The 17,169-nt window shown below is 46.1% G+C and overlaps 1 protein-coding gene across 1 annotated transcript in view; it reads left to right on the forward strand.

Moving 5' to 3' along the window:
- Positions 1–1,056: 1,056 nt before the first annotated feature.
- The window catches only part of PDLIM1 (PDZ and LIM domain 1), a 35,076-nt gene continuing 18,963 nt past the window's right edge, over positions 1,057–17,169 (forward strand). The window contains exons 1-2 of the mRNA XM_009277982.2: positions 1,057–1,209; positions 11,327–11,411. Coding sequence (XP_009276257.2) covers positions 1,142–1,209; positions 11,327–11,411 — 153 coding nt within the window. The 5' untranslated portion in view covers positions 1,057–1,141. The remainder of the gene's footprint in view (positions 1,210–11,326; positions 11,412–17,169) is intronic.

Here is a 17,169-nt window from a genome sequence, read left to right on the forward strand (position 1 = left end):
GAGGTTAAACCACGACAGGCTGGCAGGCTGGGGATGATGCTTCCACTTTTTCAGTAAGTATGGTCAGATTGTAATTTAAAGATGAAGTTTCTGATGCCTTTCTCCATCCCAGTCTGCTTGTTAGATCAAGCGCTGCTTTGGGATTGGTCTCACTGAAGTCAGTGAGAGTGTGTTGCAGCTGTTCCAGGGCTAAAACAGATTAAAACTAAAGAAGCAATCAAAAATCTTGAGCCCAAACCTCTCTTCCAAGGAAGAAAGCAAATGAGATCGTGATGCAGACGAAGGTGTTTGTGATTGGTGTTGACTGAGGTTGTAGCGAGGTGGGTGTTGGTCTTTTCTCCGAAGTAACAAGTGATAGGACGAGAGGAAATGGCCTCAAGTTGCGCCAGGGGAGGTTTAGATTGGATGTAAGGAAAAATTTCTTTAGTGAAAGAGTGGTGAAACATTGGAACAGGCTGCCCAGGGAAGTGGTGGAGTCCCCATCCCTGGAGGTATTTAAAAGACGTGTAGATGAGGCGCTTAGGGACATGGTTTAGTGGGCATGGTGGTGTTGGGTTGACGGTTGGACTCGATGATCTTAGAGGTCTTTTCCAACCTCAATGATTCTATGATTCTATGTATTGTAATGATTCTGATACTCTTTTCTGTCACCTCTGTTTTTAGAGGCTCAGGCTTCTTGACTGTCCTCAACACCTTCTGTTTTGGAGAGCACTTCTTCATCCAGCAAAGAACAGAGTTGTTTTCTGTACGTTCTTGCTCTCTAGCATGAAGCCAATTGCCTTGAGTGAAAATACAATTTCTGTTATTTACCTGTTGTCTCCCCCAAGTTTCTATCTGTGGATGCCAAAACAGAATTCTGCCCCTAACTCTAATACTGAGAGTATCCAAGAGGCCCAGATCCAGATAGCTTTCTGATGAGAATTTACTTTCATTAGTTTTCACCTCCTTGCTTCCAGGTACCAGCAAGAGAAGTCCTGAATGCTCCAACTCTTTTTCAAATGTCACTATGGAAAGCTGCTCCCTGGAAAGTCCGATCATTCTTTTTGTTTCCTCTTAGGTGACTCCAGGTAGCAAAGCTGCAATAGCCAACTTGTGTATAGGAGACCAGATCATAGCCATTGATGGAGTGAACACAGATAACATGACGCACCTTGAGGCGCAGAACAAAATCAAGGGTTGCGCAGATGAACTAACTCTGACGGTCAGCAGGTACGTCGCTGAGCGAGACTGGGGATGGGGAGAGGGAGGGATGCGGGGTGGGCAGTAGCTATGTTTTGGTTTCACAGCAGACCTCTCTGGCTGGTTTGTTTAATTTGACCTCTTAGTGCTTTGTCTGGCCAGGCACTGGATTGCAAGAGGAAATTGCATTTCAGCCTTTAATCTTAATGCTGCTTGCATTTGCTGCACTTTGACCTAATGAAAACAACTTTCCCAGTGAGAAATTGGCTGATAATTTGTGGCAGAGGCTGTCAGCCTATTCTGTGGCTCCTGACAGCAAGAAATCAAAGACAGGTCTCACGAAAACTTCACTCATAGCAGAGGAGGTATGACCAGAGATGACCTTTCTTCCTGTTGCACTAATTTAGCAGTTAAAATACATGGTTATGTGTTGTCCAAGCTATTAATTGCCTGGTTTTTGCCATACATAGACTCAGAAAGGTTGTACATTTTGGAGCCTCTCGATCAAACAGCACTGACAGTGCTAAACAGTGATGACCCAGGCTGCATCGAAGTGCCTGTCAGGCATCAGTCTCTTGTGAGTCCTGAAAAAATAAAGGAAGGCGACAGCTGAGCCACAGTCTCTGTCATCAGTGTAGAGCACGGGCTGGCTTCAGCCTTCCCACCGTCTCGAGCTGCAAAGCAATGGACAGCTTCATTCCTTTCCCCAGCCATGCTTTGTTCTTGGGCCATCTTTGTACAGAGAAGAAACGGAGCCTGGGAAGGCAGGGGTCTGCTTTGCATTGACCCATTGCTTCTTAAAAGTACTGGAGCCTATTTTTTTGGGGTGCTGGGGGTTTAGCCTTCCTCTTGGTTCAAATTGCAGCCATGGATACCAGCACTTCTTGAAGCCAGATGGTAGACACATCATGGCATTTCTAGTTGCTCTGGAGTGAGTTTTTTCCTGCGGCCGCCTTCCCCCAGAGCGATCGTACATCAGCTTCATGGCAGACACAGGGGAAGTGCTTTCAGAAGGAGTGCAAAAGCATGCCTTAAATGACACAGTAGTTCAGTTGTCCAGGGCTTTTCTGTGATAAACAGAAATCTTTTACCATAGCTTGGATAATGCCAGGAGTTCAGCAGGCATTTCCCAGTTCAGGAAGAAGCGATGGGTCTCAGCCAAAAAAAGCCTGACAATTCATTGAGGGAATTCACAGAGGGAAGAACGTAGCACAGTGCAGGCAGTGTGAATGGGTGGTGAGCATTGCCGCAGCCTGTTGGCCCCAGAGTTTCTCATACTAGCCGCTAACTTGGCAGCCTGTAATCTTCCTGCAAAGGAGTGCTCCTCCTCTCCAAAATATCCATCTGCTTGACTTAGCAAACCAGTGCCATGTGGTTCTGGCTGGGAGAGGGGAGGGGAGGCAAGGGCTCTTTCAGCCTGTAGGCAAGCTCACTCTTACAGATCACTGAGTCTGTAAAATGTGTTTGCTAATGTTAATTAAAAAGTCGTTAACTTTATAGCTACCCCATGCACGTTTCATCGGCCTTGGGTGTGGAAGCTGCCCAGGGAGAGATTTCTAGCTTGATGTGCAGCTGTGTAAAACCATGCAGGGGCTTTGAGTTAGCACAGCCCAACTCTTTTTCAAGACCTGCTTTCAAGAGGTAGCATGAGTGTGTGTCGGACGCTTCTGCTGCTGTACTGATCAATGAGTACTGCTGACAAAATGGCCAAGAGTGTCAAGACCGCAAATGAAAAGCAGTGATCTAACTACTTACCCACTTTAGGGTTTGATATTACTACCCATTGCTCTATGTAAAATCCAATTTAGATGATTCTAGGGGACTTTAAGTCTTTGGCCCTCCTCCTTCTTTGGGAGTAAAGTTCTGCTTAGGGAAGAATTGCTTACTTGTTTGGAGATTCGATAGCTGCTAGAGATGTGTTTGTATCGGGGAGTATGATTCTGCAGAGCGCTTTCTCAGAGGAGAAAGCTCTCTCTTAATGCCAAAAGACAGTTGTGTGTATCATGTGGTCTTTCCTGGTTGTACTCTGTTGAGAATATTTTATCCCTAGTGCCCAGCTGTCTCCTCCTGGGCCCCCATAACTGTGTTGTCCCAAATGCAGCTGGACTCAGTGGTCAGAAATGCAGCGTAGTCTTTGCTGAGGCTGGAGCCCTTCTTTACTTTGCAGTCTAAGTCCCAAGAGCTTAAAATGGTAGATCTTGAGAGGAGGCCTTGGGGGGTGACAGAGAAGGCATTTTGTATCAGTTGGAGCCCATGCTCCATCTTCCTGTTCAACTTAGGGTAGAGGAAATGGGTGAGGAGGGCAGACTATGGGTTGGTGGTCAACCTTCCTCTGTGAAGAAGGGAAGAGCATTGCTATCGAGGTGGAGAGGGTGGAAGGCATTTGGGAAAATGAGTGCCACGCGGCCAAGTGGTATGGCCAAACTCTGTCAGTAGGGCTTGACCTTATAGTCAGTCAGTCAGGAAGGCTGACAATGCAATCAGGTCAGAGCTGGAAGTTTTTTCTCTGTTGAAGAGGCTCTGTAAGTAGTTGGCCGAGTATAAAAAGGAAAGTACATCATTTGCACTTCAGCACTACCAAATCTTGGGCCTGGTCTCCATGCTCTGCAGTCATAGCTCGTTAGTTGAATCGGTTGTACAAAGTAGCCGTGCTGGCAAGGACCACTGGTCTGACAGGGCAGCAGCTCCGTGGGCTGGAGCATCACACACAGCTGGTGCTGAGGATGTGCCCAGCCGCAGACGGTTTTCTGGAGCGGGAAGTCTTCCAGCCCATCTTTTCTACTCACTGTCACAGATGTGTCTTGTGAAAGCATAAATCCTTAGTGATTTTTAATTTCATATCTGATGAATTTTAAATGATTACTCATTTAAATGATTTAATGTGCAAAATGCTCTCTGACATGCATTCGGGATGGCAGCAGGGTCATGCCAGGAGGGATTTTACACACATGGGTCTGAGCTCACATCAGGCATTTCAGTTCCACCAAAGGGTCAACGCCGTTGTGACAGCGGGGACTTCATTTGTGACTGTGCTGTGAATGCTAAAAGTGCACGTGGGTTCAAGAGGAGGCTGGATGAATTCACAGAAGACAAATCTATAAAGGATATTCTATGCCATGGCAGTATCTCTGCTGCAGAAAGCCCTTAAGCTGCAAGCAGCTGGAGGCTGAGAGAGTGTTTTAGGGAAGTGTTGTGCCATGCTTGTCTTCTTGTGCTCTTCTGTGGACCAAAACAAACTTTCTATGTGTGTGTTTTGCATCTATGCAACCATCTTCTCTTTTAATGGTAGCTGAGCAGTTAAAATGTCTTTGTGTTTGGCTGTACTAATGATTATTTAAGAGAAGTGTAAATGTAGAGAATTGAAAGGACTTAAACACTTCTGGTAAAGGAAATGCTGTTTGCACTGTGTACTTGATTGTGAATATCAACAGCATTCCAATGTTTCCTGTTTCGGTATTTTCCTTAACGATGGTAACAGTCCAAAAATATTTCAGATGAGATTGTAGGCAGGAAATCTAGTCTAACACATGTCACTGTTAAAAATGGATCAAATTACCAGCTGAAGAAAACATGCGTGGTCTGCTTTTTCACCCAAAGGTGCAAATCTGTTAATTTCCTAGGATTTAAAACCAGCCACAAATTGCTTTCTCTGAAAATGCTTTTCTAAGTGGCACTTCGAACGTGTGAACAGAGTCGGAAAGGCCTGTTTTCTGCCTCGAAAGTGGGTGTTCAACAATGTTGGCGCATACACCGAATTCCTGCTGAACTTAGCGTGTCTAGCAGCTCACCACTCTCTTCTGAGCCTGTGTTTGTTCATTCATTTTGCTTTTTGTTTCAGGCTAGAGAATGCTTTTAGAAAGGTATTGCCCAAGAAACCAAAGTAAAGGTTCCATTATTGCCTTCAGCAGTGTAAAATCAAGCTTAGCACCATGGTTTTGTATGGTATGCGCAGAAAGACTGACCTACAGCAGACCGTGTACTTCAGTCAACTCAAACCCACCTGGTTGCTAAACTGAGAAATTTCACAGGCAGAGTTTTGAGCCTCTCCCATTCACAGGAAAAAGGAAGTTTTGGATCTTGAGTCTTTGAGAGGAGCTGCTCTTTTTTTTTTTTTCTTTTTTTTTTTTTCTTCAGTTAGGGTGTGTACACTGTAACAGTGACATTCTAGGGTCGAGCAAAACCTCCCGCCAGGTTGCACCCCTTCCAAGCACACCTCTGATTTTCCATTAATGGGGTGAGCAGCAAGACGTGTCCAACAGACTGGAGAAAGCTATCTAACTTCCTTTGGAAACTTAGTGTATTTTGGGAAAGACACTTGCTCTGACAAAGAGCACTCAAAGAAGAGAAGGCTCGAGAAACAAGTTCTCCTACCACAAAATTCACCTGACAGCCAAAAGATCCAGGCATCACTGATGTCACTGATAATGCTCATGATGAATTTGCACACAGCTCTGTGTAGCTGCAGCTGCAGATACACAAAAGCAGACAAATGCGTATTGTATTGTATGTACAAAAGCAGACAAATGCTCATCGCAGCACAGGTGAAAATTGTTTCTAAAACAAATGGCTCTTTGCCTGTGGTTGTAGTCACCAAATGGGTGGTGGAGCTGTGCTCATATGCAGCCCTGAGCAACTCAAAGGTAAAGTGTGTATGTATGTGTGGGTTGCTTTTTTTTAAAAAACAAACAAAAAAAAAAAAAAAAAGAAGTACTCCTACGGTGAGCCTGCCCTTCCGTCTATGTCTGGAGGCAGGTTGTGGGTGTATATTAAGAGAATAATATTTGTGAAAAGGGATTGCAAACATGTAATCTCTTGTTCTGCTCCTACTGTCCTTTTCTTCAAATTTCAAGCTGCTTTTCTGCAGCTCTGCTGCCAGCATATAATACATTAATGCAGCTTTTTTGTTTGCAAAACAGTCTGTTACTCTACTAAAAATGATGCCAAGGAATGAAGCTATGTATTTGTTCTTTGACAAGTGCCAGGATCAGGGAAGTCAGATCTGCTACCAGCACACGTGAAATGCATTGTCAGAAAGGATCATGTGTAGATGCTTATGAAGACGAAGAGAGCATGTGTGCGGTCATCTGCATTTTATTCGGTAGGTTCAGCTGCACTCTTGCTTGCTCCACGTGCTCCCAGTACTCAGCCGTGGGGACTAGTTGCACAAAGCCACAATAGGCTCGAATTCATGTTCTAGGAAGTCGATGGAATCCGTTGACTCATTTAGGTTTGCTTTTTGCTTCCCTGCCAACAAGAGTTTTCCAGCTCTGTCATCTTACTAATAATTCTTTTGGCCCTGGGAAAAGCCTGATGCTCTGCGTGCAGCTATATAAGGGCATGCAGACTGCCTGGCCCTCCGCGGCAGCTTACAACTCTCCATGGCTGGTGTGGTGCTCCCCAGCCCTCCTGGGTGCATGCCAGAAGCTTTAACTAATGATTGGCACGTTCAAAGTCATTTTGGCAAGTCAAGCCTGGCATTTGTCACGTTTTTACAGCCCCTCTGGCGAGGCAGAAGTAGTTAGCTCTGTAGCTGGCTGGTCTGAGCAGTCAGGTGTGTTTTATCCTTCATAACTCTGCAGTGAAACTGCTTGTGATGCACCTCTGTTGCTTCTTCTGTGTAGCCAGAGTTGCTCTTTTGGTTTTAGCGGTTGTGTGAAGAGACACCTGAAATGCAAGGAGCAGAGGGCCACGTGTGAAGAAATGATTTTGGGGCCTTCCGTCTCGAGGAAGTTGTGACTAGCATTGCTGTTTGAATTGGCAATAGGCTGCATGCAGCCCAAGTATAGTTTTGCTTGCCAAAGTGAGTATGTCCACTAATGGATGGCTGCTAGGAGTGACTGCTCGTGTTTAAATCCAAGGGCATGTACTTTGCAGCTGTTGTAGCTAAAAGGCTGATTAAAAGGTGCCTTCCTGTAGCCTGAAAGCTCTTCTAGTTAGTCTCTAAACATTACTAAAATGCCTGTCTAAAACTCTGGGGAGGGTTGAACGAGGAATTCTTTAGGTCTTTCCTCATTTTTCAGCTAGCAAACTCTGCATTGCGCAAGGAACTTTTCTATCTTTACAGGTTTAGTTGCTACTTTGGTATCTTAGTCGTGTCCATCCCAGTGTTTGAAATGGGAATGTAAAAGTGCCTCTCTCCTTTACACAACTTATTTACGCAGTTCCTGGCACACAGAATTAGACCCTCATTTTCCAGCTCTGAATTTTCCCTTGAAGCTATGGCCCAGCTCTGCACGCAAAGCATTGATAGCAAAATCTAGGCTCTTGTAATGTTTATATTACACCATGTTCAAGCCAAGCTTCTTGAAAAATGTTGTATTTCATAAATACCTCACCAGATTCCTGCCTCGACTTGCATGCAGTTTCCTTCCTCCCCTTCCTACCAGTCCCTCCCCATCCAAACTAGCATCAGAGAAATTACTTTCTAATCTTGGGTCTTGGTTTCTGCCTGGATGAAACAGCAAATGCATGGCTCATTCCCTGGCCCTGTCTTGGTTGCTCTCTCTCCTGTAGTAGGGAAACAGCTTGGAAATGTAAACTGCAAATGTGAGAAGTTTGTATATCCACGTGCCTCCAATTAATTTGCCTGGCACTTGTTCCCAGGCTTGTTTCAGTGTCATGGTTTTGTCTTCTCTTTCTGCACTGTTTGAGTGTTGCTCTCTGCTGGAGTCTCATTTAGAAGGATACGCATTAGAAACCATATTCTAAAATAAATATCAATTTAAGCAGGAGTCTGTGAGATCCTATGGGGATGCCAAAGCCTGCTGGCTTTCACTGAAGACAGGGTGCAATTCCCCAGCAGACTGTCGGACACCTAGCCCTGCCACCGAGGCAGGTCTGGCAGCCCTGCTAGCGTGGCTGCACTCTGTGGCAGGGGTACAGCCTCGCTGAGGGGAGCGTGGATGTGATTTTGTGGCTGGCGATCCTCTCCTCTCCCCCAAATTTGGAAAAAATCCTCCAGAAAGCCACTACAGTCCTACCTGTAGCAGCCTGCTGTGAACTGAAGGCATCGTTGGGTTTGAGCTATCTACTCTGACGCCTGTTCCCTGCTTCATATAAATAAGATACAAACATGATGAGTCTAACCAATCCACCCTACTGTCTGTGCCTTGTGCCCACACTTCCCAGCCTTTCAGAAACTAAGTCCTGGGTCAGCAGTGGGGCATAAGGTGAACTTTTAGGTGCTATTTTTCTTTCTCCTGCCACACTTCAGTAAAAGTGCAGGCAGTGACACCAGGAGCAGAGCCAGGAAACCCTTGCTGAGAGCTGGGACCCTAGCAGTCCTACCGATGACCCGCAGACCGTGGGCTCCACAGGTGGTGTGGTGGGATGGGGCACGCTCCTTGAGAGCCCTGCTAGGCAAAGCCAGGGAGAGTAAAACTGCCTCCTCTTTGCGGCTTTGCTGGGGCCATAAATGGGCTGTTGAGAGTGGCTGAAGGGCTCAGCTGCAGCTGTTGTGAAGACAAAGGGAAGCTTTATCCTCCCAGCCTTAGAGGGACAACCACGCGGGCTATTTAACCTTTCTGTTTGGATAACTTTTAAACTGGATTGAAAGTAAAGCCTGGAGTGACCTTGCTGCTTCCATTTATATCCAGTGACAGATCAGAATGGCAGCAGGCTGGGAAACAAACTTGTGCTTTTTGCCTTGCTAATAAATAAGGGAGAAAAATCTGGTCAAAAAACCCCCATTGGTTGCAGCAGTTGGCCATAGCTGCCTCCCTCTATGCTGAAAACCAACGTGCTGTGTCACCTCAAATGCATTGAGTGAGGGGCAGCGGGACGAAAGCGAGTGCCTGGGGCAGGGGGAGGTTTCTGTTCTGTGTTCGTATATTGGCCTGCTCTAAGCTTAAATTTGCAGTCTGAATAAGGCCTTTTGGGGCTTCTGAAATCTGATGATATTAAGCTGCTGCGAACGAAAATTTTACCTCAAAAGTACTTAGATCACTGCTAGTGAGAATTGGCACGGGGATGCCTCATGCTAGCAATCAGCTGCTGAACTGTTCTTTCACCTCCAGCTGATGTCCACTTGCTTACAGCCTGGCTGGCAGGGTATTTGATTTCCATATACTTTGCTGCGTCCCCTGTTTTTCCAGAGGAGGCGAAACTTGGTCGCACATGATCTCCAAACACTTTCAAGGAATAAGGTTTTGCATTGGTTAATGGGCTGCTCCCCTCTGCAAACACAGTCTTCAAGTGCAAAATACAACCATCCTAGAGATGGCTGTGACTTTGTCAGGCTTGATAGCCATAATCTGGGTAAAATCGCTGGTTCCTCAGGCACCTTAAAGCACGGGTTGCCAGAAGCAAGGAGGGAATGGTTGTTTTATACTCACCTGGGGTATGTTGTGCATCCAGTAACAGCAGCTGTTGAGACAAGATAACGATCAGATTGGCATAGATCTGATCCCATGCAGCTGTTAGATTCATATCTGTTAGTCTGTGTGTGCCCCAGCTCGCCAAACACCAGGATTTGGGTGACGTAGGTTGTCGGGTATCAGCACTGCAGGTGAGCCCGCAGGGTGCAATAGGCTGGAGTCAAAGGTTTGCTGTACCTGAATGCTTGTAAAGGATGATATCTGGTGTGACCTGCGTCTTTGTACTTCCCTGTGAAAGGAGGTACAGCACAGCAGGCTTCAGGTTTCTTCCGTGTAAAGTCCAGAGAGCAATAGATGCAATGGCAGGTCAATAAAACTTATCCTCTTCCCTGAGTGAGAATGCTGCCTCCTGTCTCCTCCCACTGAGCTACCCTCTGGATGTAAGTCTTAAAATACTATTTGTGCAGCAAATGTCTGGGATATACATGTGCATCGCAGTTAAGTTTGGGCTGTTTAAAAAATGTCCTGATATTGGAGGGCTTTCAGAGGAATGGTCTAGACCAGACTGAATTTATCATGGATAGCTCTACACCCTGTTTCTCCATCCTTGTCAGTTTTATAAGCCTTTTCTGTTTAAAGTCTCTTTCCAGTTATCCAGTTAATTCTCAGTGGAAGCATTCCTGTTTTGCTAACTAAGTACTTAAATTGTAGCTGGCCCTGGGACCCACAAATATCTGGGAAGTACATCTATCTGCAGTTGCAGATTCTACAAAGGGCTCCTGTCAAAACAGGACATGGTTTTCAAAACTCATCCTAAGAGTTTATCAGCCATCTGGTTGCCGCATTATGCAATGTTTAGCATTGAACAACGGTTTTCATTCAGCAGTACTGCAGTCGCTCGTTCCCTACTGTTAAAAAGTTTGGGAAAATGGCATTGTTTAGTCCATCTGAGATGCTAACTACTGTCTGTACTTCTGAGAAATGGAGGTAGCATGTTTCCCATAAAGTATCTCAAGCAAACCTCAGCACTCCACTTCTTTCTCACCACTTGTTTGTCTGTTGTTCTTCGGGACACACAGCAAAACTCCAGAATGATGATGGTGAAAGTGGTTGGTTTTGTCACAGATCTTGACTTGTGTTTCAGGCTGCTGTGAGTAATTGGGTCAGACCACAGACCAGCAAAGGTTACGCAGACTTTCTCTTGGACACATTATGTCATCTCAGTTCTTAGTCCCACTGCAGACTTGGACCCATTTTTTTCTCATAATTCCCAAAAGCCTCTGTTTGTTCAGCATGCATACTACTGTATAAATAAGAAGAAAATTCCGGAGATCCAAAACAAAAAATATTTCTAGCTTAGGCAAGGCAGCACAAGTTCAAGAACAACATGTTCTCTGTATAGTCAATACAGACAAGAATCGTTCCTCTTCCTGGCTACCCATAAAAGCTGACACACACAGTAATCTGAATTGTCCCACTTATTAAAGGATCTGCATCTAAGGGATATCTGCAGCTTCTGCTGTTTGGGTGACCCCCAACCCTACTGCCTGGGTTGGAGCCCACGCTTGTTGTGTCGCCAGTGGAGTCCCAAAGGATAAGCCAGGACAGTCACTCCTGAGATACTGTCTTTCTCCAAGGACCTCATCCAACATAACTAAGTCATCCAAGTCATGTGCCTAAAATGAGGCTGTCTAGATTCCTTCTGATGTGGATAGTGCTATATACAAAAGACTGGGGAAATGTTTTCAGCTAATGAACTTCAAGTCTTTTAATAACAGTAATGATGCTCAGTGATGAAAGTAGATTAACTATTAAAAATCTGTGTGTTGCAGAACAGAGTCAAAAGTCTGGTCACCACTTGTAAATGAGGAGGGAAAGACGCACCCTTATAAGATGAATCTGGCCTCTCAGCCACAGGTAAGTAATGGAGTATCTGCATGCTCTTGTTCCCGCTTACTCCTGTCTGACTTCGGAGCAGTTTCTGGCCTGATCCTCCAAGGAGCTGAGCGTGTGTCACTCCGTTGGTCGCACTGGGGATAGCGTGTGCCCCATACCTCCTAGAAATCACACGGCCCTCAGAAACCTTCAGAGACAGACTCCCTCCCTCGTGGTCAGAAGCCTGCTGCTGTGGAGAGCTAGTCGGATACCTTGCCAAGGGTAAGCTGCTTGAATCAGAGGCGTTGTCTCCTGCCATCTGCATGCTCGCACCTACCATAGGGCACAGAAGGCACTGTAGAGGTGTGGCTCAATAAATCATTGATACCGTTGCTGAGCCTGTTGATTTTCATAGATAAGAGGGTAGGAAAATTATTCATTCTTAGTGTTTTCTGTTGGTTTTTTTGTTTTGTTTTGTTTTTTCCTCTTACTAGCAGGTTCTTACTAGCAGTCTAGCTGTGAAGAAAGTGGAAGAGAAATACACCAGCCTTTTAGATTTTTATCTGTGGGGCAGATCTTGTAGCCTCTGTCTAGGAGGTTGGTTTTGTTGTTGCCTTTTGGCAGCCTTGCTTCATTGGTCTGCTGCCTCTGTCAAGGAAATGTAGCAATAACAGTGACCTGTGCAAGGACATTGCCTTGGCTACGTTTAGAGCATTGCACTGCACGAATCTGTGATAACTGCACTAAAATCAATGGCATTTCTCTGGATTTTCACTGGGGCAGTGACATGGATTCTGGCCCTAGCACACATCCCGTGCGAGTCTTTCTGGCAAAATAAGTAGAGATAAAACTAGTTTGACTCTGCAATTAATTAAGTGCTAATATGTCTGTTTGGGTTGGAAAGGACCTGAACCTGAAGTAGTACATGTGCAGCAACACCCTGCCCAGACCTTGGCCTGGGATCTGTCCATGCTCCCTCTCATGCCAAGCTGCTGTGTGTTGCTTGGCTCGAGAATGCGGTGCGGCATTCTCCAGGTATGTCATAACTCAGCCAAGGCACAGCGTGAGACTGAGCCATTTGGACTTGGGTTGGGCTGGGGCCGTGCAGTGGCACCTGCCTGTGACATTGTTGAGCTGAGATCTGGTCTATGACTTCTGCTGCCCAAGCTCTGGAGATGTGCTGCTGCAAACCTTGCGATTTAGGGGCTATCTCTTGCCAAGGGAGTGGGGCAGAGTCTGCACTGAGGCTTTGCTGCAAGGCTGCGGAGGGCTATTGTTTCATTCAGCAGGAGACCTGATCCTGGAGTCCAAGTCCCTAACCCAGCCATTAACCAGAATTTAGCTAAATGCCCCAGAATTAAACATAGGGCACTACACATGCCAGGCAGGAGCTTAACGTAGCTCAGTAAGCTTAGTTAATCGCAGCAAGAAATCTGTGGCTGCAGCCCCCCTGTCACTAGCTGCACCACCACACTTTTCCCCCCAGTCCAGTGTGGGTCAGTGAATAGATATCCACTGCCGGTCAAGTACTAAACATAGGCTATTTTAATTAACGATGCCACCTCTTACTTAAACTCATTTGCTCTGGCAGTTTTAACCCTCATCAATGGCTCTCCTTTAATGAGCTGCATTGCTGGAGCGTTTGCATGTAAGTCAGCCCTGGACTGTTTCAGGGAGCCTCCTGCAACTCAGTAAGAAACATGGGTGAGAGGGACTAACCTTAACTCTAGTCTTTGACTTACAAGTCATGTCCTGCTTTCTGAAATCCAAGTAAAGGGCATCACGAAGGTCAGACTGTGCAGAATTCAGCAATAATTCTGGCAGTGGAGCACATCCCCTTCTAAACCCTAACCTTAGTCCTAATCCTGGTTCTGGCTCTGGCCATTATATAGGTATCCTGATGCTGCCAGTTTGTAAGTGTGGCACTTACTGAATTTATTGATACCAACCTGTAACTGACTTCAGCAGGAGAACTTGGTGAGAAACTGACGGTGGAGAGATTCCTGTTACAAACCTTATCTCTGAGCAGCGACCCTTGTCTTAATCTTGCACTGGGAACCAACTGTTGCCTGAAAATTAGGCTTTGACCCCTTGTGATGGCTGATACTAGAAGAGTTTTATTTTCTGGTGTAAAAGGAACATTCAAGCTCTCACAGAAGTCTTGCCTTTCTTCTTCCCTTCCTTAAAATGGAGCCAATTAAGTCATTTGCAGTGGCCTATGTGAGTGGTGCTTGCTGTTTTTCAGAGCATGGGGCTTTCCTTTAAAGGGCTTTGCCTGCTGCGTATTCAAGCAGAGGAATTTAGCAGCGTGAGGGAAGTTGTATGTCTCATGTCTCCAAACCACAAGCTCCCATTCACCCTTCCTGCTTAACAGTGCCTGAACATCCTAGTCTGCTGTGCCAAGTTAAAGTGTCATGAACACCATCAAGTTTTAAGGTTTGTGGTTTGTTTTTTTTTTTTTAAATACACACCTGTTTCCTTTTTCAGTAGCTGACTGCAGCAAGTGAGGTTTGTGGCGAGGTCTGTCTGCTTGGAGCATGATGTTAGCGGAGCATGTTGACTCCTGCCAGGGCCATGGCAAGCATCGGCCAAGTTACTCTGGGGCTGTGTCTCTGCAGCATCACCAGAGATTTCAGCCAGGCCTGCTGCAAATCATCAGCAGCAGAGTGCAGAAGATGCTGTGCATATATATACTAGCATGGCAAACTGCTATGATTTTTACCACGAAGATGCTGATCTCATTTTTCCAACAGGATTGGGAGAAGTTGTGAGTAGAGCCCAATCTTCGAAGGCAGCGCTGTCCGAGCTGTTCAGGTTTTTTTAACTCTCTCGCCAGTGAAAACAATATATTTGCTTTCCTTGGCAACAGTCTCGCGCAGAATGCTTATTAATTCACTTACCAAAGAAAACAGGACATACTGAGTCCAAGTGGTTCATTTAAGTCCTGATCCAGGGTCCTCTGAAGATGTTTCTCACTGGTTTTGCACACAGCCCTTTGAATGAAGAAATATAGTCATACATGTGAATAGACTTACTTCAGGCTCAAAAAAAAAAAAAGCTTTAAAACCTTTGCTGTAGAAATTGGGCTGCAATTATTCAAATAAGTTTCCACCTTTCTTAAAATTAGGTAGTTTGATGTTGCCTCTCCTACCTTCAATATCTTAACTGAAATTTCTCACGACACTTGTCCACCTTCTTTTCCTCTTCCCATTTTATTGGTGCAGTTAAATAACTAGATCTTTGCAAAAGATCTTGCAAGAGAAATTAATTTTCAGTTTGTCTCAAGAACTGTGTGACTAGCTACATAGTGTAAGATTACTGCTTACACATTTTTTTACCCCATTTGAAATAGACTTTTTGTTTACTTCTGTAATCCTTTTGGAGGCTGATACTTGGTGAAATGCTGCATCGTCTTGTGGAAGTATTTTCCCTTACTTGGAATGCAAGTTCAAGATACTTTTACGTGCCTTTGGAAAATAAAAAGGCATTCCACAACCTCCCATGCATTCCCCGAAGTCCTGAATCCCAAGACTGACTTCATTGTCTAAGCTGACCTTTGCCCATGAAAGAGCTACAGCCTTATTATTATTATATCATTCCTGTTCTCCTTCTAAAGTAATTTAAACTGAGGCAAGAGTGATGACAAAATCACATTTCATCAAAAGGTGCAGTAGCGTGTCAGTGGTGATGTCTCAGTGGCTGAGCCAGCTTTGTTTTGGGTGTGACCATGGCAACATTAGGGGAAGGAAGTGACGGAGTCGTCTTAGTATATTTACTCAATTATTTCACTTGCCCTTCTCACCCAGATCCTAAGGGCGATCACTCAGTGTCATTTTCCCATCAAGAGCTTTTCCTCACCGCAGTGGGAAAGATTAAAATAATACGTCTGCCTCTCCCTTCTGCTTAACTTTTCTTGAGAAAAGTGATCACAGCAAGAAGAGAGCAAGTTACTTGGTGACTAAGGCAATTTTAATGCTTATGACACGGACCAGAGACCGGCATAACTTTCAGACTCTGCCATGCTCTCTGGTGACCTTGGGCCAGGCATTAAGCTCCGGACCCATGCGCTGGTGTGCGTGGCTGTATTGCCTCTTGGTAACATGAACGATAAAACTCCTTATCCCTCGGACTGTGCTGTGTCTTGTCAGACCTGGGCTCTGTGGGAGAAGGTTTGTCTTTTTGTTTTTCCCCTGTATTTATAGATCGCTGAGGTCAATGGGCCCTAGGTCTCTGTTTGAGTTGAGTGAGCTCATGTAGGGAATGAGCTGAGAGAGACTAGCTTCGAGGGCGGTCAGCACCAGGACTGCCTCCAAAAAAGCTTGTCCAGCTCCCTGAAGGCCACATACCCCATCTGCAGCGAGGCACAAGTATTAATGTCACCCCTCAAGAATGTCAGTGAAAACTCTTGGTGTGGGGTGGATAGGTCAGCACTTCTTAACCACAGAAGATACAGGCTTTCAAATGTGAGGATGTTTTAGGTTTTTTTAAATGAGAAATAACCTCCAGACATGCAGCCGGAGGAGGGCTGGAGGTGAATCACGGTATTTGTGGATGACAATGACAGACAGCCACTTCTGTCTTCCTAAGATTTCTTGAGAGTGCCTGCCCTGTCCTCCTCGTCCTCGCAGAGTGATGTCATTGTTTCCATCTTGTGTATTTTATCTCTTTGGATACGGAGAAGGCAGGGGCTATAGAAACTGGGTGTGTGGCTGGCTTGGCCTTTGATAAGGCCATGCATGTGTGGGCAACGCATGAAGCAATAGGTATTTAAAGTAACAACATCGCGTTTCAGATGAGGGAACCGCGCTGGCGTATCGCGACCTGCTGGTTTTGGTTAAAAGGCGTTACCGCATGGATGTGGAATGTGTCAGGGACGCGGAGGGAGAGGATGTGGGAAGGCAGCCTTGTTGTTTTACCCCCCTACAATAACAAAACCCCAAACCCTTCCTAATTTCTAATCGGATTTCAAAGCATTGCAAAAGATCTTTCCATAGCTGAAAAACCCCAAACAATAACAGAGGGAGAGGTGAAAGTAAAGGCACTTCTAAATGTTTGTGATCGCAGCTGATGAAACATAGCATGGGGTGGAGTTTGCCATGAAGACGTCTTCTTCTGAGCTGTTGCTGCACGTTTGGCGTGAGCAGCCTCCCCCCCGGCGCGCCGGCTAGGCACGAGCATGGCCTGAGCTCCCTGGGCGGCTTCGCAAGGGCGAGGATGGGGCCAGGGAGTTTGGCTGCCGGTCTCGGCTCTCCTTCCCCGCCCGTGGGACCAGAGTGCTCTTGTTCGCTGAGGTTTGGTCAGGGGCCCATTTTCTTAGAGCTGAGTAAACATTTATACTGAGAAATGTTTAATCTTGTTTCCTCTTGGCGTGGCTCTCGAGGTGTGCAATCCAGGATTGCCTGCCCCGAGCCTCTGGGCTCTTGACTTGGGACGCAAAAACATCCTGCGTTTATGGGGCCTGGCAGAGCAGCAGCTTTTGCCAGCTCGCTCGGCTGCCTCAGGGGCCTGTGGGGCCGTGGGGGCTTTCACTTCTCCCTACAACTGCAGAGCCTGGGTACTAAGTTTTTTTAATTTGTAACGAGGTCGGAGTGAATCCCCTGACTCTGAGATTTGGAGCTTCAGGAAATAACTACGCTGGCCAGTCTCTAAATCATGACTCCACACCTGAAAATACTTTTTGGTGGCGTCAAGCAGGCCCCTGCTCTGTACTCGACCTGCCTTTCCTCTGGGGGCTGCGGGGAGGTGGCCTGGGAAGGGGCAGGGGGCAGGCAGGAGAGCGGGGGTGCGGCGGGGGCGGGGG

Source organism: Aptenodytes forsteri, unplaced genomic scaffold (assembly GCF_000699145.1).
Source record: "Aptenodytes forsteri isolate BGI_AS27 unplaced genomic scaffold, ASM69914v1 Scaffold15, whole genome shotgun sequence".
Classification (NCBI taxonomy): domain Eukaryota; kingdom Metazoa; phylum Chordata; class Aves; order Sphenisciformes; family Spheniscidae; genus Aptenodytes; species Aptenodytes forsteri.